The sequence below is a fragment of the Macaca thibetana genome, chromosome 8, assembly GCF_024542745.1.
Source record: "Macaca thibetana thibetana isolate TM-01 chromosome 8, ASM2454274v1, whole genome shotgun sequence".
Taxonomy (NCBI): Eukaryota; Metazoa; Chordata; class Mammalia; order Primates; family Cercopithecidae; genus Macaca; species Macaca thibetana.
The window spans coordinates 107,719,197-107,744,311 of record NC_065585.1 but is presented as its reverse complement, the minus strand read 5'-3'; the positions used below and the strand labels follow the sequence as shown (position 1 = coordinate 107,744,311).

At 39.0% G+C, this 25,115-nt stretch overlaps 1 protein-coding gene across 7 annotated transcripts in view; it reads left to right on the top strand.

The window, feature by feature from the left end:
• UNC5D (unc-5 netrin receptor D) overlaps nt 1-25,115 on the top strand; it is a 573,216-nt gene that overhangs the window by 456,470 nt on the left and 91,631 nt on the right. For 3 of the 7 annotated variants that reach the window (XM_050801680.1, XM_050801683.1, XM_050801687.1), the window contains exons 5-8: nt 30-210; nt 1,065-1,232; nt 3,028-3,192; nt 22,315-22,347. In XM_050801680.1, coding sequence (XP_050657637.1) covers nt 30-210; nt 1,065-1,232; nt 3,028-3,192; nt 22,315-22,347 — 547 coding nt within the window. The remainder of the gene's footprint in view (nt 1-29; nt 211-1,064; nt 1,233-3,027; nt 3,193-22,314; nt 22,348-25,115) is intronic. The other 4 variants (XM_050801686.1, XM_050801684.1, XM_050801681.1 and 1 more) reach the window with 3 other exon arrangements.

The following is a 25,115-nucleotide window of genomic DNA, read 5'->3' as shown; positions in this document are numbered from 1 at the left end:
GACTTGTAAACATTCCTTTCTTCCTGTAGGTGGAATGGCTCAAAAATGAGGAGCCCATTGACTCTGAACAAGATGAGAACATTGACACAAGGGCTGACCATAACCTGATCATCAGGCAGGCACGGCTCTCGGACTCAGGAAATTATACCTGCATGGCAGCCAACATCGTGGCTAAGAGGAGAAGCCTGTCAGCCACTGTGGTGGTTTATGGTAAGACCAGCCCAAAGGCCAGGAATGGATAGGGAGGGCAGAAAGCAGAGAGGCAGAGGGATGTATGTTTTATTAAAACTTTTAATGTCGAGAGCTGCAAAGACCTTGGGGTTCGTTCACTGCAGCGCTCTATCCTGCCTCCCCCACCTGGCAGGCGAAAAACATCACTATTTCTATTAATGTGTTTGCTGTTCCTTCCAATATTGCACTTCCGTGTGATAGTCAGTGACATTTCCAATCTCTCTTTTAAAAATAATAAAAAGCTGTTTATTTTATTCCATTATGTTTATATTTGAAAAGAATTGAGATGGGCAACTTCTGCTTCCCACGCCTCTCAAACCCAATACTCACCCCAGTTTTTCCTAGACCTGCTGTCAGGTAGTCTCTCCCTTGGTATGTGAAATTCTCCAAAAACAAACAATACTATTTGCTGAATATCTCAGGTATTATATAAAAGAAGTTCCCAGCTATATAAGTAAAGGCATTCCCTTCCACAATAGAAGAGCCCTGGGATTTATTTTTGAAGCGCTTAAAGTCAGAAATTCAAATGCTGATATTTTCTTCTTATACTCCGGATTTTCAAGTGCTTTAGAGATTTATTGATGAGTTCTTTCTATTTCTTATAATTTCCTTGCAAGGCAAATTCTGTGTCCCTCCTATTTCAGATGAATAGGCTGAGGACTGGATGAGGTGACCCTACTGTTGTCTCATGATGGAGCAGCCAGTGGGGGCTGCACAGTCTCTCGGTCCCCGGATGCCTGACTCACAGCACCTGGCACAGTGGCTTGCACATAGTAGGCAATCAGTAAAAACCTCTCTCCTTTTTTTCTCCCCTCCCCATTTTTCTCTCTCAGTGAATGGAGGCTGGTCTTCCTGGACAGAGTGGTCAGCCTGCAATGTTCGCTGTGGTAGAGGATGGCAGAAACGTTCCCGGACCTGCACCAACCCAGCTCCTCTCAATGGTGGGGCCTTTTGTGAGGGAATGTCAGTGCAGAAAATAACCTGCACTTCTCTTTGTCCTGGTGAGATATATGCAGATTCCCTTTTCCCTTCTGGTCCACCAACACTATTAAGCTGGTGTGAAGCAATCAATGTTACTTTCTTTTCCAAAGTCACCCTCTCCCAAGTTCTTAGAATAGAACCTTTATCCAAGGTGCTAATGTAGAGCTCATTGTCATGGCAGCAACGTGGGTAAAATGCCACGGTGCGATGTTTTGGGGCATATTTTTTAATACTCAGATGACACCGAACATTCGTCATCAATAAGCCAATTGCTATGAAGTCTGGTTATACTACCAGTGTTTGGTTGGGCTAAGCCATCCCCTTCTCTCCTTGGGTTCTCCCATCTTGTGGCCTGTATTTGTATAATAGTTAGCAGGGATTAGATAAATTGTCTTAAAGCACAAAAGAACGGTACCAAATGTTTGACTCTTTATCATTAGTTATCAATCAAATAACTTTATCAGTTCTAGCTTTGTATTTATTTATAAGACAATTGATAGCGACTGTACACTGTCACAGCAGTCTATATTTTACATTTGGTCTATGCTTGCCTTTCTTTCTGTAAAAAGAGATACTTCATTTACCAAGTATGGCTTTCATAAATTCCTTTGTCTCTTACTGGCTGTAACCCAATTTATACAACAAGAAATAGATGAGATGGAAGAATGACTTTCTTTAGGAAATGCGTATCCTCCCACTGAGAAATAAATTGACCCTGGGTCTCACATGCACTACAGAACATTAACTCCAAGGACACTGAACTAGAGCCTCATGTCTTTATAATAAAATTGCACATTTATTTGCAATCGAAGTTAAGGTAGGGCTCTTCCCAGAAGCATATTCTTGGAGTTTCATTTTGGACTTATGTTCAATAAGCATTTATTGAGTGCTTACTATGTGCCAGGTACTGTGCAGGATGCTTTTACACACATAATGTCATTTACTCCTGTGTTGTGAGTTTTACTATCCCCAGTTGGCAGACATGGTAAAATGAGGCTAAGTAACTCGCCCAGGGTTGCTCAGCGGATAAGTTGGCAGATCCAAGACAAGGGCTCAGACATTTTGCTTCAAGTTCAGTATTTTTTTTATATTACCCTATTCTTGACTAATTGCTTTAGATTTAAAATGGCAGTATCTTAAATAACCCACATAAGCATGGTTGAACTATTCCTAGGAGGTAAAGGGCAATTGCCTCAGACATCTGCCATGATCTCTAGGGTTGCTTTTTAGTGGAATTAAATTCAGTTTGTTAATTTCTACATACAGCAGCAGTCCATGACCCAAGAAATTCTATTTATATAAGTCCTGGTGTCTTGGGGTTTGACTGACCTGTTTTAGTTTAATACTATCAATATATTTGGGTTTCACTTTATATTGTTTAGGGGCTTCTAGGGCTTAAAGATAGTTCATTCTACTCTGTTCTAAACTGTCAACCCCTAAGAAAGTGGCTGATTATCAGTGGTTACTGCACACAGTTTATCTGTCCACCTAAGATGCACTTGGGCGTGAAAGACTGGGAAAGAATGGGTCATGACAAATTTTTAGCCAAACCAATGGTGCTGGAAATATGAATGCTTGCCTCAATTTGGTAATTGGTCTCATCCTGAAATAGCAAGAGTATTATACCACTGCTTTTGTGAGCTTATCTCTTCAGGAAAGAAACCATGGAGAGAAGATAAGTGAATATGTTCTTTTGTTTCTGTTTGGTGGTTATTTCCTTAAAATCTAGCTCTAGAACAACAGCAGTCCTGGGGTGAGTCTCCTGACAGCTACTTGATTCATTCTAACAATGGTTTCTTTTGTTTGCCTTTGAAGTGGATGGGAGCTGGGAAGTGTGGAGCGAATGGTCCGTCTGCAGCCCAGAGTGTGAACATTTGCGGATCCGGGAGTGCACAGCACCACCCCCGAGAAATGGGGGCAAATTCTGTGAAGGTCTAAGCCAGGAATCTGAAAACTGCACAGATGGTCTCTGCATCCTAGGTAACACCTTCAGTTTAACATCTTCAGTGTTTGTTCATAATACTATTTATGCATCTCAAGAAAGTAAGCTACAGCCATTAATGTGGTTAAATAAGTTAGCAGAAAGCCAAGTTGCTAACGGCAAAAATAAATTAGGTAAAAAGTGCAGAAAAGCAGACAAATGCATTTTTAATAGAGATGGTATAAATGCATATATTGTATCACTGTGCATTCTGTTTATGTGTATATGTATTAAATTGATAACATTTTAAGAGTAGAAAAAAAGTTAAAATATTTTAGACTTTTAGAAGCTTCCATTTTTAATTTTGGTGAAATTCTGATACTGATCACTGTGGTTATATTTCCCCCCAGGAATTTTGCAAGCACAGTAAAGCATTTAATCATCTTTAGAGACCATGGATTCCGTGGCAAGGAACATGTGTTGTGACTGTTATCTTAAAAATAGACTGGGCGCGGTGGCTCACGCCTGTAATCCCAGCACTTTGGGAGGCCGAGGCGGGAGGATCACAAGGTCAGGAGATCGAGACCATCCTGGCGGTGAAACCCTGTCTCTAATAAAACTATAAAAAATTAGCTGGGCTTGGTGGTGGGCACCTGTAGTCCCAGCTACTCGGGAGGCTGAGGCAGGAGAATGGCATGAACCTGGGAGGCAGAGCTTGCAGCAAGCCGAGATTGCACCACTGCACTCCAGCCTGGGCAACAGAGTGAGACTCCATCTCAAAAAAAAAAAAAAAAAAAAAAAAAAAAATTATGGGGAAAGGAGAGTGATACCTGAGGAAGTGGGTGGCTTTGTATCACAGTGGTCTGGCAGAGTAGCAAGTAGAACATTTGTTTCAAAATTCCCAAGTCTTTGCTTTATTCCTGAGATTACATTATTATCATCACCAAGGGACTGTCTGCCTGGGTTAGAAGACGTGGGAGGGTCAACTAGAGTTCAAGAGAAATAGGTTTTCATTTGATGCTCTTCCTTATTTACTTTGTGTTCTTTGGGCAAGTTGCTTAATCTCTTAACTTCTCTGACTATAATTACCAAATATGATACCCACTTTTTAGTATTGTCAAGGCTAAATGATGAAATAACATATTTGAATGTTGTATGGCACAGAGTAGGTACACACTTGATATGGATCTATTCTCCACTCACCCACTCAGATGAACCAAGGTGTATTGATTTTGCTGGGGTATTTTAAAAACACAAGACTCAGCACTTATTTCTCTAGAGCTGGTCGCCTTCTTGGAAATTTCTTTGGAAAGTATCTAGCAAAATACATATATATATACACCATAGCTTACTAGTTTGTGATCTTCTCAGAGAGATGCATCACATTTTCTTTGGGAAAATGACAGTATGGAGGAAATATCTAAGTTGGTTTTATTTTTCTGCCTTAGTGTGACTGAATACCCTTGAAGGCAGGCACCTGCTACCTGTTGTATTTTCAGACTAATTCTGTATGGTTCATACATCAGTTAAAATGATTAGTACATTGAGCACTTCCTGATAGCCTCTATTTGCTAGTACAAGCACTGATTACCCTGCATGCATCAGATACAATGCAGGGGGCTGTAATGGAAGACCACCTACCCACCAGTTGTAGTTTGGGTATGCTCTCCAATAAATGCATACCAACTATTTGCTGCCTTCAAAAAGCCTTCCCCCTTCCTAAATGTAAGGAATCTGAACACAAGCTCAATAGAAGGATATTTAAAGAAATGTGCTTCTCACCTCTCTTGAATACCACCAGGTTTTTCTAATACACACATTTGAGGTGTGACTGTTTTTATTTCCACTACAGGAGAACAAGGAGAACACTTAGAAAACCACTCATGTGTCACTAAAACTACACATGGCCAATGTCCATAGGAAGAGTTCATTTAGTAAGCCAATAAACTGCTTAAAGCAACTACCTGAACTATGACGATGAGTGACTTCAAGGAAAGAACTAAGCTTTTTGAATTTTACAAGCACATATACACCTGATCAATTTTATGTATCAACCGGACTGAGCCATGGGATGGCCATGATTATAAATTAGTACAGTTGGGCGGTGAATTTCATGTCTTCCAAAGAACCATGACAATATAACTATTTGGCTACTGGTTGAAATTTTTATATTCATAATAATAACCTTCACTAACAACCACAGGTTGTACTTGCACTTGGGGAAAATCAGTGGATATCAGGCTTCAATCTTAATTGACTAAAACTTAATCTGAGAATTACTGATTGGAGACAGATAATGGTTAGCTCTTAATAGAAGAAAGAATTGATATCCAACACACAAATATTATTTTTTTTTGCATTTGCATTGTAATAGCTTGTCATTTATCAACTGAATAAGAGCTCTGTTTAAGGCTGAAAGGACTTATCAGCACTGAGAGTGTACTGGCAAGCCTCGATCCTAACTCTGAAATCTGAGATGCAATATTAGACAGGGTTCTCCAGAGAAACAGAACCAATAGGATATGCACACACATAGAGAAAGAGTGCAATGCAGAGATATTTAAATATATTTATTATGAAAATTGGTTCATGTGATTCTGAAGCCTGGCAAGTCCAAAATCTGCAAAGCCCATGTCCCAGTTCAGGCCCAAAAGTTGGTAGGCTGCTGTGGAACCAGGAACATCTGATGGCCCAGTTAGAAGGCTGTCAGGCTGGAAGAGCCAGTGTTTTAGTTGGAAGGCTGTCAGGAAGGAGCATTCTCTCTTACTCATGGGAGGGTCAGTCTTTTGTTCTATTTAGGTCTTCAACTGATTGGATGAGGCCCACCCACATTATGGAGGGCCATCTGCTTTTTTTCAGTCTGTGAATCTAAATGTTAATCTCATCCAAAAACACCCTCACAGAACCATCTAGAATAATATATGACTTGATATCTGGGCAACCCATGGCCCAGTCAAGTTGGCACATAAAATTAAATGCATCATGGATGCATACGTACTTTTATGGAATTAAAACAGCTCAATCCTTTTCTATAGTGGAAATAACATAGCTAGGAAGATAGGCTTGGGATGTGTAAAAAGTTCTCTATTAAATACCCCCATGAGTTGAAAATGCTACATAAGCCTTTTCTTTCTATGTAATCTATTAATTTCTTCCATTTCCTTTTTCACTTCAGCATGTTTTTTCTAGCCTTCATTGTATGCATATTAGTGTATTTGTCAAATATGATCAGAGGCTTTTGATGGCTATAGTGATGAAGATTTTTGAAGGAGAAAGGGTGAAGTCTATGAGATTATTGATGTAATTGAGATATATTTTCATATCAGTGGGAAACGGGTATGTTCATAAGAGCACAACACCAGGATGTATTCTGTCCTTTTAAATAGAAAGTGGCTACCTATATAACAAAAATGAATAACACCAGACATGGTAGCTCACACCTGTAATCCCAACATTTTGGGAGGCCAGGGCAGGAGGACCACTTGAGTCCAAGAATTCAAGATCAGCCTGGGCAACATAGCGAGACCCTGTCTCTACAAAAAGTAAAAATTAAAAAAATATAAGCCAGACATGGTGGCTTATGCCTGTAGTCCCAGCTGCTCTGGAAGCTGAGGTGTGAGGATGAAGCTGCAGTGAGCCATGATCGTGCTATTGCAGCCCAGCTGAGGCAACACAGTGAGATCCTGTCTCAAAGAATAAATAAATAAAAATAACACTTCACTATCTCTTCAGGAAGCAATGAACAGTAATCCAATTAAATGATGCCAACATCACTCTGAGGTTCTCACTGGTACTCTGTTGGAGTGCTCTTTGTGAAAATAGCTGTACTCTGAGGATAGAGCTCCAATGAAGGCTGGCTTTGATTAAAATAGTGTTTGGCAACAGCTTTATGGAGCAGTAGCTTTATTGAAGAATCTAGGTCATATTACAATTTGGGAATTTTCTTCATCCTGATTTTCTTCCTTGACACTCATCATGACCCTAGAGCAATTCCTCAATTTCCACCTTCTCGTGGAGGATTCACAATGGCATTTCTTGGCTTTTAGATGACCTACATGTCTTTGATTTTATTTAGCCTTCAACAAAACACCTGGTTTTTCTTTGTTGTCTCTGAGGGTTGCATTTCTCCTAGAGATGAAGCTGCCAGCTCTGAATGATCACTTTAATATTTGGGTATTATTGTTACTTAGTCAGTTGCGACTAGAACACAGAACCTTAATGTTACACTGTCCCAGATGGCCATACCTAGATGCTCTCAACAATAAAATAAATACGGCTGGCACAGTGGCTTATGCCTGTTATCCTAGCATTTGGGGGACCTAGGAGGGAGGATCACTTGAGGCTAGGAGTTCAAGACTATCCTGGGTAACATAGCAAGACCCCGGTCTCTACAAAAGAAAAATGAAAAACGAGCCAAGTGTGGTGGTACATACCTGTAGTCCTAGCTATTCGGGAGGCTGAGGCAGAAGGATCACTTGAGCCCAGGAGATCGAGGCTGCAGTGAGCTATGATTCCTCTACTGCACTCCATCCTGGGAGACAAAGGGAGGCCCTGTCGCTTAAAAATAAAAAACTAAGTAAATGCCCCAAGACTGGTAAGAGGCAGAGTAGGAATTTTTTGGCAATAACAGTGAATCCACAAAGCTAAACTACAAGCATAAACATGCAGTGCCTTTATACTAGAGTATTGCTTTTCTAGAGGAAAAAGGTAATGATGTGGTATGACTGTCAAGAAACAAGAACTTGTAGTTCCATGTTTTCTGAGCTTGAACACCAGAATCAGGTGGTTTCCTGACCATTGGTCTTTCTCCTTACTGTACATAGCTGCTTCTGTGCTCTCAGATCACAGCCAGAGAGAAATAAGCTGTGCATGCCTCGTTGACAGGAAGAGAAAGGTGAAAATAGCAGGGTGTTTAGTTTGATCCTGAGGAATAGGAGAAGCCAGCTCCCTCTCTCTTTACCCCAGGAGATATAAAACTAAGGGCATTGGCTTGAGAAGATTAAATGGGTATGCTTCAGAAGGGATTAGCACCTAGATGTGTAGTGAGACTAAAGCTAGAGAAATGCCACACAGGCCTGAAAGACAGAGGAAGTCTCCAAGGCTTAGCTACCTGATAGCTAAGCCGTTCCTCTTGTCAAGGTATAACATAGGTCAGTTCAACATTGACAGTTCAAAAACTGAAATATCAGTAAAATAGTGGTTTGTTTTCACTTCTCATGGCTGCAGTGATAAGAAAAGTTTGAGTTGATGGTTAGGAAACCCCATCAAGGATAAAGACATCTACACAATAGCAGGTTCAAATAAACATCCCGGAGCTACATCTAATAATCTAACCACATTGTCTGTTGAATGATCTATTTAAATGACCTAGAGGAAGCACCTGAAAAGGTGAACCTGTAATCACGGGAAAGACATGTTTGCTTTGTTAAGCCTTTTCTCTTGGACAATTCTAAACCTCATTGTTATCCATTACAGTAATTACCTGAGTTCCTTCCCTGTATTTCCTAGGGCACTGAATCAGAGAAATTTCATCCTGGAGATAGCTCTTCGCATCTGAAACAACTTATTTCTATACTAGCGGTTTTATGGAATACCTCTTTTGTTTATAGGATTATAACCGATGAGTGTCCCTTTACCAAAACAAAACCTATCAATTCCTTGCTTTGGTCAGAGTCAGAAATCATACTTGACTCAATCTAGACTTTTTGTTAGACAAGTTCGTATTTCAGAACCAGCTGAACCAGCCACACAGCACAGTGGCTTAATTATAGCATAAACTCTCTAAATTCAAGAAATGAAAATGGCATTAGCAAGATAACATACCAGCACAGTATATTTTTATTTGGCCACAAAGCATCCTACTGCTTGCTAATTCTCCCAAGTACTTTTAATTTATAGGACATAGTAAGTGCTCCTTTTCACATAAAGACTTTTTCCTAGAGATACTCAATAGCTTGGCTTTCTGCATAACAATTGATTAATTCAGAATTTGCCTTCATATATACTGCATAGCAAATGTGGACATAATATTGCAGACCCACAGGAGTCATTAGAATGTAGATTTGGGCACATATGGTGTCATTAGCAGCTTAGCAACAATCTCTCCCCCATGCCCCAATAAACACTTTTCCATTATGGGGGCCAGTATGAAGACCAGTGAGGAACAAGCTTTAACAAGACAGAGTGGAGTGGCTCAGACTGAAGTTTCCATTGTGCTTAATTAAAAAGAAAATAAAGCAGAGATAGTGCAATATTCATGTGTCTTGGTGAAGGCTTTAAAAACAATTTTTTTACAAAGCTAAAACTGTCATTTCTGTGCCTCTTGATGGGCACTTGCACTCAAGTGCCATATCCTGAGTGGATTGGACATAAACAAGATCAAGAATAAAATGCACGCAGCAAATTACCATAACACTTCTCCCTTTGTTACCCACCCACTATTGACTTTTCTATTTTTATGCCTTGTTAATGAAAAGAAAAAGACATTTATTGGTTTTTTTTGAACATGATCTCCCTTCTCAATGAAGACTGGCATTCATCCATTGGTTTATGATGGATGCGTATTTCATAAGCTATTAAAAATCTGTGACCTTTCTTACCAACCAGGTTTGAAACACTTAAGATGCCTTTTGTCATCCAGGAAACTTTTTCTGTTGCCACCATCTTCTATTTCCTCAGGGATCTGTGCCACAGGTACAGAGCCAGGACAGAAGAGCCTAGGTAAGAACTGCTTTCTCAGCTAATAGAAATGAAGGAAGTTATTCTGCTTGTCTCTCTTTAACTCTCCTTCTACTTACATTTTCCCATTGCTACCCACTTTTTCCCACAACATATTTCAATATGTATTTTTCCACTATGCTTGCATTCTTTTGGCAAAATTAGACAGGAAGTCCTATGTAGCACTTCAGAAACATAGTCTCTGGAAGTTGGTTTCTCTAAGCACATCTTGTTAACTTTGTTCATTTTATGAGACAAAATAAAACACCTCCACTGTAAATAAGGGTGCTAAAACTGAATTTGGGCAGCTGGAGAGCAGGATGCATGTACCTCCAGATCATATTACTTAGAGAGCGAGGGAAAAAAACGAAAGCAAAACAAAGTAAAACCTAACACAAACCCAAGAAAACTAAACAAACACACAAGAATGAGTCCCTGTGATGATGTAAACTGGAGACAAACCATTAGAAAGCTTAGAAACATTTCTTAAATTATAATCTTAGAACCAGATCGTCGGTGAGAGTGCAAATCCATAACAAAGACAATTTTATAGATGATATTCCTGAGAAACACTGAACTGGGGACTGTTGGAAGATACAGAGGTTGAGCTTCAGTGAGACTGGCCCATGTTGGGCCTGGATTTATCTGGCATTAAGAACACAGGCTAAATAGCCTTCAAAGCTCCTTTGTGACTGAGTTGAAACCAGCTGTTCTCCACTCAAAATGGACAGACAGGAACCTACAATTGGAAGAAAGGAATGAATTGAGCCTGTTGGGTGTGAATATTCATCCCTTAAATGAAGGATAGGTTGAAGCCTCAGGGCTCTGCAGTGAGATAGTTTGAGTTTGAATTCAGATTACAGTACTATGGGCAGGAGCACCTTGAACAAGTGTCTTAATTTCTCTAAGTTTAAATTTGCTTATCTATAAAACAAAATTATAACAGTATCTATTACAAAGGGTTCTTTGTGAGAAGATAAACTAATCTGAGTAAAGCATTTTCCCTCCATAGTAAGCACTCTATTATACACAATAGCAATAATGATAGTGTGTGTGTGTACGTGTGTGTGTGTGTGTGTGTGTGTGCGCGCGTGTGTGTGGTGTTTTGTTTGAGACAAGATCTCACTCTGTTGCCCAAACTGGAGTTCAGTGGCACAATCATAGCTTACTGCAGCCTCAAACTCCTGGGTTCAAGTGATCCTCCCACCTCAGGGTCCCAAAGTGCTAGGATTACAGGTGTAAACCCCCATGCCCAACACATATGTGTTTTCTAATAAAGGAATTCTTGCAGCAGAAAAAAAAAAAAAAGTTTTCCATGTTCTGCAAGAGTATCAACAGTGCAATACTTTCTATATTTCATTAAAACTTTTCCTAATATATCTGGTTAAGATAGTGTCTAATAAAATAAAATGTACTTGTCATTAAAACCTGTAGAAGACATTATTTATGCATTCATTACATTCTTTATACAAACTAGTTTTGAGCAGTAATTTGAGAAATACTGTCAGTTGTCAAAAAGAGTTTGGAGGAACCCTAACAGTTCACGAAGACTCTTAAACTTTCTGTCAGACAAAAGAATCAATATCCTTTCCTAGAACTTCTGATAAGTAGCTGAATGAACTACCCTCCATTTTCTATCCTTCCTCTGCTCAGCTGGTAGGATTTGGTCCTGAGAAGGTGACAGACCAGGGGATCTATAAGGTCCCAACAAGTTCTAAAATTTTATGATTCTAACCAACAGTTAAAAACAACTCAAAGTCATACACGGTTGTTCACACCTATATAGTCCCAGCTATTCTGGAGGCTGAGGCAGGAGGATCAAGTTCAAGGCTATAGAGCACCATGACTGTGTTTGTAAATAGCCACTGCACTTCAGCCTGGGCAACATAGCAAGACTCTGTCTCTTAAAAATAAAATAAAATAAAATAAATTCTCACGAGAAAGGCTCAGGAGAGCGAAGGAAGAACACTTGAACCACAGGTGAGAAAATCAGTCCTCACCGTAGTGAGTAGGATATACAAGCATCTTTCATTCATAAGAAGTACATGTATTCTGACAAGCTGGGCAGAAAATATTTTTTATTTTATTTATTTATTTATGTATTTATTTATTTGAGATGGAGTCTTATTCTGTCGCCCAGGCTGGAGTGCAGTGGCACAATCGCGGCTCACTGCAACCTCTGCCTCCTGGGTTCAAGCGATTATCCTGTCTCAGCCTCCCGAGTAACTGGGATTACAGGCGTGTGCCACCATGCCCAGCTAATGTTTGTATTTTTAGTAGAGATGGGGTTTCGCCATGTTGGCCAAGCTTATCTCAAACTCCTGACCTCACGTGATCCACCTACCTTGGCCTCCCAAAGTGCTGGGATTACAGGTGGTAGAAAATATTTTTTATAAAGCAAATCCTAATTTGTCAACACAAATTCAAAAATTATTTCTCAGTAGAGTGGGGAGAAACCAAACCCAACAATGTAGCATTACTAGACTGTACTAGACTGTATAGCAATTTATAGATACCAGGATTACCGTTCTGTTGTGAACCAGTTCTAGAACAATGATGCATGCCTGGTACTTCTCTTATTCCACATTCCCAGATTCCAAAATTACCAATATTGCCATATTTATTTTCAATATTTAAAATATTTTTTGCTGTCAGTAATGATGGATATCCAAGGTCCCTTCTAGTCAGGATGTTTCCAAAGTTTAGGCTTTCTGTCATATAAACAAAACTATCCTTATTTTATTAGTTCTGTAAATTACAAATTTTACATTTGCAGTGTCATTAATCAGGATTCAACAGCACAAAACCCTGGGTAAGAAATATTAGTCTGGACTAGAGAAAGATTTAATGTCTGAGATCATAGAGTGGTTTAGCTATAAAAGAAGTGGCAAGAACCCAATCAGGGAAGTGATTTAAAACTGAGTGATCTACTGTTGTGAAAAACTCAGTGGCCTCTGGGGTGTGCTGAACAAAGCAAATTAATAGAGATAAAGGAAACCTCTTTGTTTTGATTTCACCTATTCTCTTTAAATTACAAATTAAATACACATCTCTTCAAAATCATTACGAAAGGTGATAAATAAAATAAAGATGATACTAACATCATCAATAGATATTATCATTAATTCCATTAACCCTGCCCTTCCTCATTCGCTAGAGTGTCAGTACTGTGAATAAGAAAAGACCTGGCCTTCCTATGTGTGTTTAGTACAGGACAGTGTTAGTGTTCGGTGGAATGGAAAATCGCCATGATCATTTAGAAAGATATCATAGGGTAGTAAAAAGAGCTCTAAACAAAGAGTCAGGAGTCCTAGGTCCCAGTTCAGATCTTCCATTAACTAGTGCGTTACCTTGGCAAATCTCACAATCTTGCACCTGTAACTGTAAAATGAGGAAATTGAGCAAGAAGATCGCTAAGTTTCATTTTAGCTTAAAAATGAGATACACACACCTATACATATATATATATACACACATACACACACAACATAAGCACATTAAAATAGATATACATATATACATGTAAAATATGAACATACATTGCAGCTATATATTTACCAACTTCCAGATATATATGCACACACATATTAAACATATATACACATATATAATACATTATATAGTATGAAAATAACACCACTGACATGTCAGCGACTTCAGATTATGTGTTTTTTAATGAGTTTTGAGAAGTTTATTCTCATTCACACCTAAAATCAGCCATTTGAGTGATGGTTACATAAACTGACTTGGACATCTTTTAGATATGAAACAAAAACAAATTGCCCTAACCCAACAAAACAAGCTGCTGGCCTCACTTAGGGACTGACTTATCAAATTCAACCTCTTTAGCATTGTACTCCAAACTCTTCATCAAGAAGCCACAACATCCTATGAATTCATGTAGAACATAGGAAATTGATGAACCTTGACTTTGTAAATTTGTGATTGAAATTATGTACACTGTATAAGACTTAGCAGCACTGATTCATTTGACAGATATTTATTGAGTACCTACTATATTCTATTTATTGTTCTAGGTACTGGAAATAGGTAAACAAGACCGATGTAGACCCTATGTACAGGTAATTTGGTCTGTAATGTTAGATAAATGTTTGGACTAGCATGAGAACTAATGAAGCTGAAAAACAATTTGTAAGTCAAGGGTCCTCAATTTACAATTTCCCTTTAAGCATTTTCTAATGAGTCAGGACTGATAGCCTCATGTCAGTTAAGTATTTTCTTAGTCATCATAACAAACACCTCCCAAATCTCAACCCCCACCATCTTCCCTCCCCAAACCTCCCTACCTCCCTCCTGAGCAATTTAAGGAACAACCCTTGACACAGCAGGAAGCCACTGTGACCCTATGGCAAGGCTGGCACTTACAAATAGGATTCCTTTTTTACAACTTTATTGAGGTATACTTGACAGTTAAAAATTGTATATATTTAAGTTGCACAGCTTGATGATTTGATATATGTGCACTTGTGCAATAGTTGCCACATCAAGCTAATTAGCATATCCATCACCTCACATAGCTCCTATCTTTTTTTTTTTTCAGTGCATGTGTGATGAGAACATTTAAGTCTTGCCCTTTTAGCAGATTTCAAGTATACAGTACAATATTCTTAACAGTAGTCACATTATTTCACATTAGATTTCTAGGACTTCTTTATCTTGCCTAATTAAACTTTATACCCCTTGACCATTATCTCTCCACGTCCTCCATCCCAGCCTTAGCCCTTGGCAACCACCATTCTACTCTGTCTCTATGAATTTGGTATTTTTAAATTTCTCATATAAGTGAGATCAAACAGATTTATCTTTCTGCATCTGGCTTGCTTTACTTAGTATATTCTCCAAGTTCATCTATGTTATTGAAAGTGGCAGGATGTCCTTCTCTTTTAAGGGCGAATAATACTTCATTGTTTGTATATACTACATTTTCTTTATGCATTCATTTGTCAACAGGAATTTAGGTTGTTTTCATATCTTTGCTATTGTAAATCACGTGGCAATAGACATGGGAAAGTGGATATCTCTTCAATATATTAATTTCATTTTGATAAGATATTTTTAAATGATTTTTCAATATTTGAATATCACTCTTGCCTCAAAGTCAGTGATTATCATGACATTAACCAATACATGATTATCTTAAGCTTGAATTATAGAATCTGGACTTTTTGTTCCATTTTGAATATATATAGTATATATTTCTATTGTGACTGGAAGGTAGGGAATCAAAGCAAAAGAATTCATAGGTTAGAAAAAGGACTTTATTATGCATCTTCCCTTGGAGCAGAGTTGGAAGCACTGCATTTTATCACAAAGGCTAATTACTGATAAGAAAGTCTTATAGATATGGGCTTAAAAGTGTTTGCAGTGGCCCAAGGGCATATTTTACTCTGCATATTCATCACCAAAACTAACACACATGGAATCAGTAGGAAGGGATAGACATCACAATGAAGTTGGTATCAATCTAGATGTTTCAATGATTGAGCTCAAAAATATGTAAATGCCACCTGTAAGCACGGTCATTAAGGATACTTATTTGTCCAGGCCCCCAGTTTGAAAGAAAAAAGGGGGAAGACTACATCTCCTGAATGCACACTAATTATGTGCTTTGACTAAGGGCAATTCAGGAAGGTCATTGTCATCAGAAGTGACATCCTTGAGCCGTCTGTTTTGGTACCCTTCTGACTTCATCTAATTAACATGATGGGATCTTGAACAATGCATAGTTAGAAGATCTCAATAGAACTGTTTCTCATTTACTAATGTGCATCTCAACTCATAGAAGTTGTTATTTAGGTGGATGTTTTTGCCATTCAGCCATGGAATTCCACTAATTCTCAGATTTCTCTGGGGAAACCAGTGATTTCTCTCACCGACATCACCAATTGGAAAACTCCAGGAAGAATCTCTAAAAATTTCCTATTCTCTGTGCTTGTCCTCCATGCGGATGCTCAGATTGCATTTTAAACGGGGTAATAGATCTTGTGATGTCTATACAGGCTGGGAAGCTGGGGGGAGTACAGTTGGAGTGAGAAAGCAAGAACTGAACTAACCCAGTACTGAGTGGGATAAATATGGTCTCTGAAGGGTCACTGCTGACCAAGATCTTTAAAAATGAACTGAAAAGAAAAATGCAATAAGGAAACTAAAAAGAGTCAAATCTAGAGATGGTTTATATTTTAATCTCTTTTACTATTTCTGCATTTTTAATCACTGAAATAGTTTTAGGATGTATATAAGAGCTGGAGGTTGTTTTCCTGCATGTTCTACAACCTACATGAACTTTGAACACTCGGAGGAGAACAGAATCCCCACTTGTCATTGTCTCCCTGACGTATTCCAGCATAGTGTTGTTGCCAATGCAAAGCAGACCTCATGTTTGTCTAATTATCCTTCACTGCTAATACAAGGCCTATCTGCCAGGCCCTGGGATTTCCTGCAGCCTTGGATAGCATTCAGAGGGCATAACACCAGCTCTTAATTATTTCTAGTTATGGCGGGGGGAGAGGGAAAGCATGAATACATGCAATACACAGATAATCAATAACCTCAATCTCTTTTCCACCAGTCAGCAAATAATCAAGCAAATAGCTCTTAATTTCATTCCCTCCATCTTTTTCTTGCTGTGACTCTGTGGTTGCAGTGTCATACACATAAGCATTTAAATATGATTTACATGTTAGAGACCCATAACTGACAGTGATTTTTAAAGTATAAAATATATCAAATGAACATTTGTGATGTTATTACTTGTTATGCCCAGACCGTTTATTCCCCGAAGAAGACCACCAGAGTCCAGAGTCAAAGCTAAGCAGCAAGGATCTTTATTACAGGTTCGAACCTGGAACTCTCACTCGCTCACGAAACGAGACGGGCAGGAGAGCTCCCCCACTGAGCTCCGAGCAGTGTTATATAGTCTAAGAAAAGTGGGCATAGAGTTATTATACAAATCAGATATATGATTGGCTAGTGTTTGAACAAGGCGATTTGGCTAACTATGATTGGTTCCCGCCATTTCTGATATTTTGGTTCAAACTTTGAGGCGGGAGAGCAGGTTTATGACAGCAAGAGTTTATCTTACTTAAACACGTCTTGTGACCTTGCCTCAGAACTTACAAAATCTCTGGTACGTGCAGAAAAACAGATACAGAACTTACGAAATCTCTGGTATGTGCAAAACAAAATCTCTGGTACGTGCAGAAAAACAGGTACTCACAGAACTTATGAAATCTCTGGTATGTGCAAAGATTAGAGAGCAGAACAAAGGGTGTAGCGGGGGGGGGGCGGGTACACATCTATCTTTGTGTCCTTTCAACTTTTTGGAAAAGAATACATTGTGTTTTAGTGACTATAAGTTAGACAAACTGTCGAGAGAGGGAAGCAATCCCTGCAAATGGAGTAATCACCAGAGATTTCAGGAAATAATCAGAAATCCATCAGTGCCATGGAGTCAGGAAACTTTTCTGTGAGAGCCTTGAAGAGAGAAGGGCTTCCCAAGGTGAAGCAACAGCCTGGACTAAAGCTTTGAGTTGACCTTGGAGAGAGTTAATAGATATATCAGACTAGTACATGGATTTGTACTGAGGTGCTCCAGAAACCAATTCATATCTGGCATGGTGGGACCCAGTCATGCAAGACCACAAAGGCAGGCAGAGCAGCTGACCATGACTCGGAGGCAATGTGGAGTCATGGCAGATTCTTTCACGCTAATACTAGAGAATTACTGCAACAAATAAGGAAATAAGCCAGAGAATAGAGAAAGAAGGCAGACTATTCCACAGACTTCAGAATCAACTCTTAAATCATTTAAGATTACAAAGAATGTGAATGGTAAATTCAAATACAAAACAGTTAACACATACCTGTTTGGGGGTGGAAAAGGTTTCAAAGCATATGATTTATGACAAACAAAATAATTAAAGTGGTCTTTGGAGGTAAAAATACGGGATATGACTAATCTAGTGAAATGAAAGAATGGTAAACATTGACTGTAATGATGTATTTGAATTGCTTTTGGGAAGGGAGTTGCTGCCCCATTGGGTGTTGAGTCTACATTTAAGCAACACTACTAACTGAATCTTAAAAATGACATAGGCCCCGGAATCGAACATATCTATGCAGTATTCAAAACCATTGGGAGCAGATTCCAAGTAATCACCAGCTACAGCCTTTGAGGAGCAGCCCTCTGTCTGCAGCCCTCACTCTATGGTTGGAGATGAATCCTTCTGTCCACATGTGCCATCTCCCCCCAGGGCCTGCTGTCTGTAGTCCCAGAGAGGTGGGCTGCATGCAGCTGACCACATTTGTTCTCTAGTAGAGGCTGGATGTGTAGGGATGATGTTATAAATAGCTGCTAAGAACAATGGATACCATGGAAATGGTTCAGGAGCATGGAATATAAAAAAGGAAGCAAGAAATTAAAGGAGAAAAAGAAATGAATCATCACCAAAAATAAAAGGTAGATTGTTCTCTTTCTCCATCATATAGATATATACCTCCCCCCTCATACACACACAGGCAGACACAAAACAATAGCTGCCTTACAGTACTAAGTGACAAAAGCAGATTGCAGAACAATACATAAAAGACAATTCTGCATTTGTATAGGTAAAAATGATAAATCACTGGCAATTTTATATAGTTTCATATCTATAAAATCATAGGGGATAAAGACCTAGGCTTGTATATATAACTTAACAGTGGTTATCCCTTGGTGCTGGAATTATGCTTTCTTCACTTTGTGATTATCTATCTATATATATATACACACACACACACATATATTTTTTATATATATATTATTTTGGATGCACAACTAAGTAACAAGTGAGTATAAAAATGAAATAAATGAAAAAGTGAAATAAAATGTGACAATTTAAAACACTTAAAAATGTTTGCATTTTTAACTTATAAATACACAAAAAGATTATAAGACTGAGTTATAATAATTTATCATCAATTTCCAATTTACTCAGAAGGTACCAATCAGTATATTTTAGACCCTGGGAAAACTGCTATGATTTTCTCCTAAACTACAGCTCAGCTTCCATTGGCTCAAAATTGCAACATCTCTCACCTGCAAGATATAGGAGAGACCCTTCTGGGACCATTTATTTACCATAGCTACCTCAAGACCTCTTAGGGAGGCAGAGACTAACTAAAATTGACCACGCAGATCCCAGATGTGTTGCCCGAAGGTGATCGTGATCACAAAAACCCAAACCTCAAATAATCGAGATCTCTTGGAGTGGGGCCCAGCTATGAGTATTTGTTTAAAAAGCTCCGTAGGTGATTCTAATATGCAGCCAACACCACTAAGCCAACACTACCACCAAGAACCACGGCTCTAATGGATTAATTTACTAATGGTCATTTGAACTTGGCCTTTGGAGAGAGGTAAAATTAAAGCAGAGAGAATGTAGTTGATCAAGGCCAAGTTGTTCCATGGCCCTGAGCCTTGTGAGAAAATAATTATGCAAACAGAATAAAAGATCATAGAGTGGGTACTTCTTGTAAAGTTCGTGAAGTCAGTGGGTAGCCCTCTCTTGTACTCATTGTAGAACAATCTCAAACAGGTATTTCTTTTTGGGAAAATGCTCTATGTTAGCAGATTCCTGTCAAGGTACCATTATTTCACAAAACATAGCAGAATCCAATTTTGATGCTGATGCCAGGGGACTAAAACCCTCTTGGGCACCAGCGATTTCCAGCCATTTCCATAGGAGGATACACGCTGATGCACAAGACATGCTGGACCCTAGCATAACAAGTCCCACTGTAGAGAAGTGGCCATTTGAATAATTTTTATTCTGTATAATGTCTTTGGTTGCTGGTCTGCAGATTTACAGTGGGTGAAGGCAAGGGAGCCTGCATTCTGGCCCTGCCCTAATTTTTTACATATCAGGAAACTTAAGTTTTGATTTACATTGGTCTCATAGCAGAGGCCAGAAGTAGATACAAGTTTTAACGTGCATTCAGGAATCCCCAAAATCCACTAGAATTTCTGATTTGGAGTTGTGACTTCCCTCTTAGCAGCAACACAAATAGGCATTTTTTTTTTTTAACTGATGATGATCATGATAATCATAACAGGTTGAAATTGTGTCATTAGCTGTCGATTGTTACATTTATTGATGACAAATGTGCTAGCTGCATGGATTTCCAGTTATGCTGAATCATCAGTGGCAACCTTTAATGGGAATTTTTATTCCCATTTTACTGTGAGAATACTGAGGTCACACAGAATGCAGACAACTGAAGGTTTAAATCCAGTTCTGATCCTGGTCTACTAAAGCCACAATGCCAATAAAAGTGGCTGTAGAGCTAGGTGAGAGGGGGAAGTGCCGCACTCATGCCCTGTGTGCTCTTGTTGTCTGATTTCTCTGTCTCAAGTCCATGGGCCTGGGTTTTTCAGCCACATTCGTTCATTCATTCTTTCAGAGCTATACCTGATAGAACTCTACTACTCCCATTTTTTCGTAGCCTGGCTGTATTAGATTTATTTTTCTGGAGCACAGTTACATATCTCACGTATTTTTAATGGAGTTTCATTTTGCCACCCAGCGTAATCTTAGTTCCTGTGGTTTAGAAGGAAGAAAATACTGTTAAGCTCAGTCAGAGTTCTAAACAGATGTTCTACATGTCTCCTTGTGTAGTTGTAGCAATGTATCACTTTCAGACATCTCAGCCTTGGCCTGCCAGCCTCGCTGTGCCCCATGCCAAATGCTTTCAGATACCGTGCAATAAGCAAAAACTGAGGTTAGCTTAAAACCACCAAGTCATTTTATTCTGATTCTTGAATGCATTAGCATCTGGACTTCAGTAGGGACCACCTGCTCTCAGGAAAATTAGTACCGTCACATCTGTTCAGTAAGGGAAATGCAAGTGTTCTCTGTTTTAAGAAACCTGACTATGTAAAAAAAAATCTGACTATGATCTTATGAACATCAACAAATTATTATCTTTTATAAGGATTTTTCTTTTTAAAGAAAGATTTGCCAGAAATTACTCTTTACCATCTCACTTTGCCTTTCTATTTTAAAAAATAGTGGCCCATTTGCAAGAGTGTGATTTACACACATCTTGTGAAAGTTACTTCCACAACAAATCAGATGGCAAAACACACTAGAGCTGCATTTATAGCACACTGCATTCATGTGATGCAAGAGCATTCCGTAGAAACCATGTTAAATGCAGGAGTGAGTTAGGGTGAGACAGACTCTGTGGAGAACTCAGAATAGAGCTGTGTTGATCTGCCTGGGAAGGGTGATGGTGCAGTCAGTCAGATAATATTTAAATTCTCAAATGTGTACTGTACCAGATTTGCTTCAGTTAAAAACATAATCCAAAATGACAGTTTCACCCCATGTAGCTCGCCTTCGGGCAAACAGAGAAGGGGACTGCATAGGGTTCCCCTACCATTGTTGGATTCTGTGAATGATTAGCAACAGCCTGGATCCCTGTAGTCAGACAATGCCTCATCTAAACCCTAAGAAAGGACTAATGAGAAGGAGGAAGCACCATGCAGATCTTCTAGAATCTTGGCATAGCCTCTGAAGGGTAGTTACCTTGGGTTCCTGCATTGTGGAGGAGTTGTGTGAGCCTGAGATGGACCAGGGCAGGGGGAATGGGGAGAAAAGGGATAGTGGTGTGACACAAAATAAGCCACAGAGGCCCAGTCTCAGGACAGGAGACAATGGATGGGGGACACTGGGGGCACTGAGAAAATTCCTCAGCTGAGTTCTGACTTCTGTGGCCATGCTAAATGCCTTTCTCTTAATCCACCTTATCTGATGGGTGCACTGCTAAATACTGTTATTATAAAATGACAACTTTTCCATCGAGAGAGATGGAACAGATTTTAGCAGATAATGGAGATGCGAAACCAAAAAAAAAAAAGAGTAGTTTTGTAAAAACAAAACTAACATGTTCACCGTGCCATACCCATACCTGATAAGAATGGATAAACAGGCAGAGTTGGGGACTTTTTATCCAGGCTGTGATCACTGCATACCAAGGCAGGATCCCTTTAAATATTTATTCGCTGGTTCATTTTTCTGTCATCTAGAGTGAAACCGCATCCCTTACCTGAGCAGGCTTCTGGCTGTATATAATAGAGCGACAGGCTGAAAGCTCACTGCTCTTCTCATCCTGATAAGAATCTAGTAAACACAACACAGAGAAATGCTAGTAAACCCACAACAAAATAAATTTTGATATGATGAAGTGATAATCATTCTACAATTATTTTTTTAGTTTTCAAAAGAGAAAAAATTTTTAAAAATAGAATGGAAAAGAAAACTATGGACAATGCCATTCCTGTTGTTCGTAAAAATGGAGAAAATGTTTTATTTATAGAGGTAGATATAAAGTGATACAGGAAATATATCTGCTCCATGTAAATTTATTAAATGCAACTTTCTTTTTCTCTTTCTTTCTTTTAGATAAAAAACCTCTTCATGAAATAAAACCCCAAAGTAAGTTATTTTTCCTCTTGTGAATATAATTTATTTTCACATTTGCTGCCTTGCTGTTGTATTTGTTTAGGAGCTCAGCAGAATTGAAGTTCCTATGAAAGATCCAGGGCTTTCAAGGCCTCTCCTCATTGAGTTCAGAGTCACATATCAGAGGTTTAAATCCAAAAGAAATATGCACACCCCTCTCCTCCCTCCCAGTAAAAGTAAATCTCTCCTCTTGATTCTTTCTGCCTATAAGTCCATTTCTCTGCAAATGTCATCTAGGATTCTTATTTCTGAAGAGATTTATCACATTAAAATTAATAAATATTTGTCAGTACATGCTTTCTTGAGAGCAGCCTTGAGAGAGCAGGCAAAAGCCTGACTACAAGTCTCTCCACCTAGCATCTTACCTCCTGTGGAATCCATGGCAGCTGGGCAGATTAGGACCCAGAACTCCATGGTGAAATAATTATGAGCTGAGGACTGGGGTGTTGGTACTGGCTTAGGCTCCTTGTACCCAGGCTTGCTTATGGGAGAGCCTTTGAATTGTCTTCACTTTATGCTTCCTGTAGAGTTGGAGAGAGGAGATGGCTGGAATGGCTAGCAGTATGGCATTTGACCTTATGCTCTTTAGTATCACCTGGACACCTTTTAAAATTCCCAGTTTCCAGGCTGTATCAAGGCTATCAGAATTTAAGGTGGAGAGTTTTCAGGATCCGGGAATCTCTATTTTTCAAAACTCCTCAGGTGACTCCAAGGTGCAGGTGGGGCTGAGAACCATAGTCTTAGAAAAATGTTTCTCAAAAGGTAGATCAAAATCCACATACATCAGAATCTCAGAGTGTGGCCGGAGCTTGTTAAATTAAATATGCACCACCTCAGAACAGAACAAATAAATTTGAATTCCTGGTTGAGGAGCTCCTGAGAATCTATGTGTTAATATGTTCCCCAAGTCATTCTCATACATCAAAAATATGTAAAGGAAGCTAGGGAAACTTCAAGATACTGGGGCAACATTAATACAGCTGTCATTAATAGGAGATTAGACAACTGCCTGGCTGGTTTGGTTGTAAAGCTTGTGAAAGATGTCCCTGTCTAGCATCTCTCATTCTAGTAGCAACTGAATGACTTTTGATCTTTTAAATCCCAGGGTATTAAAATTCAAAGAGCTTGGAAGAGTTGATAGCTATTATGAGCTAACTTCTTTGAGAGAATTAAGACCCTGTGAGGATAGACAGAAATAGGTACCTTGGGACAGGGGTCACAAGACATGAGGGAAAAATCCAGTAAAGCCATTCTTTTCCTATTTCCTTATGTGGCTTCAGGAAGACTGGAGATAAAAAGATATCATTACTTGCAAAGTCTGAGAATTTGGGAAAACAGCAAAAATAAACATTTACACTTATTTCCCTGCTGTCTGCTGCCCATTAAAAAAAATCATTACTACTTAAGTATTGGTCCTCTGATATCATGTATGTTTGATTTTGAATTTATGGGAAGACTGAGTTTGGGGGCACCTGGCTGTGTATATCTGTGTTCATGTGTATGGGAATTGAGGGAAAGAGAAAGAAACAGATCACTGAATATTTGCCCTGTGCTTGCGTCAGGACCCTCAGGATGACAGGTGGAGTAAGTGGACTGTTACCTTCCTCCCGGCCACATGGTGCATGCTGTCCACTGATTCTGTTGTATAGCACAAAAAAGATCATAGGTATCCATGGGGTGGTCAATGTGAGAGTTACTTAGAAATGCATGTATGTGTTTTTAAAATTAATTTCACGCTTAGTTTGTGAGTCTTGTGCCATTCTAATTTGGTTACATCTGTACTTCCAGCCATAAACCCCACAGAAGCTATTTCTAGTCCTTAGGGACTTCAGAATTAGTTTTTGCTTGGGGTTCTCGCTCCTGAGCACCATGCTTAATTGCTGGATACTGCAATGGAATCGCTTAAACTGTTTTAATTTGTGATTTCTCTAAAAATAAGACCTTAGAGAATCAATGTGATTGCAAAAGGCTCCCAGAGGAATCTGATCAGGGTTCTGTAAGCTGCATGGTTAGGAGTGCATTATAGAAATTCAGGCTGCAGTTGTTCAGTGAAAGAGAGGCTTAGTGTGAGACTACATGAATCATCACTGATGCAAAATCAAAGTCAATTATGAAGCTAATTGAGAAACAACCTGTGCCTATATATAGCCATACACATGATCTTCCATAAGGCCTGGCAGATAGGAAACATCACTCAGAGCTCTGCACAGAGTGCTCCATGAGCAGACGGGCAGAGGCACAAGCTCAGAGTTGCAGGGAGGTGTAAAAAGAAAGTGGAGTCTTAAGATATCTGTTGGCAAATCATAATGACAAACTGGGGAAAATATGTGCACTGCATAGCTCATGAAAGCACTTATTGTAAATGAGATAATTTAATCAATTACGTTTCCTAATGTACTAAACCGAATGTTTCATTTTCTGCTTCTGCACATCTTAAATTATCTTCAGGTGCTTTATGAGATTTAATCATAGTTAATAGAAACTTCATTACCATCAAATGTGCTTTCAATAAATGTTGTGTAACAATGTCAGGAGGTGCAGTAAAATATGGTAGGTTCTGAATGGCAAACACGCACCCCCAGAGTCAAACTGAATAATGGTTGCGTTGAGACAATAAGACTCTTTGGAGTCTTAGAGAATGCCTTTTTCTGAAAGGCTGTGAGCTTCTGAGTAGCAGCTGGTTTGGTAAATTCACCTGAAGGGGTGAAAAGGATTTAGCTTTTCCCTGGAAGATAACTCCA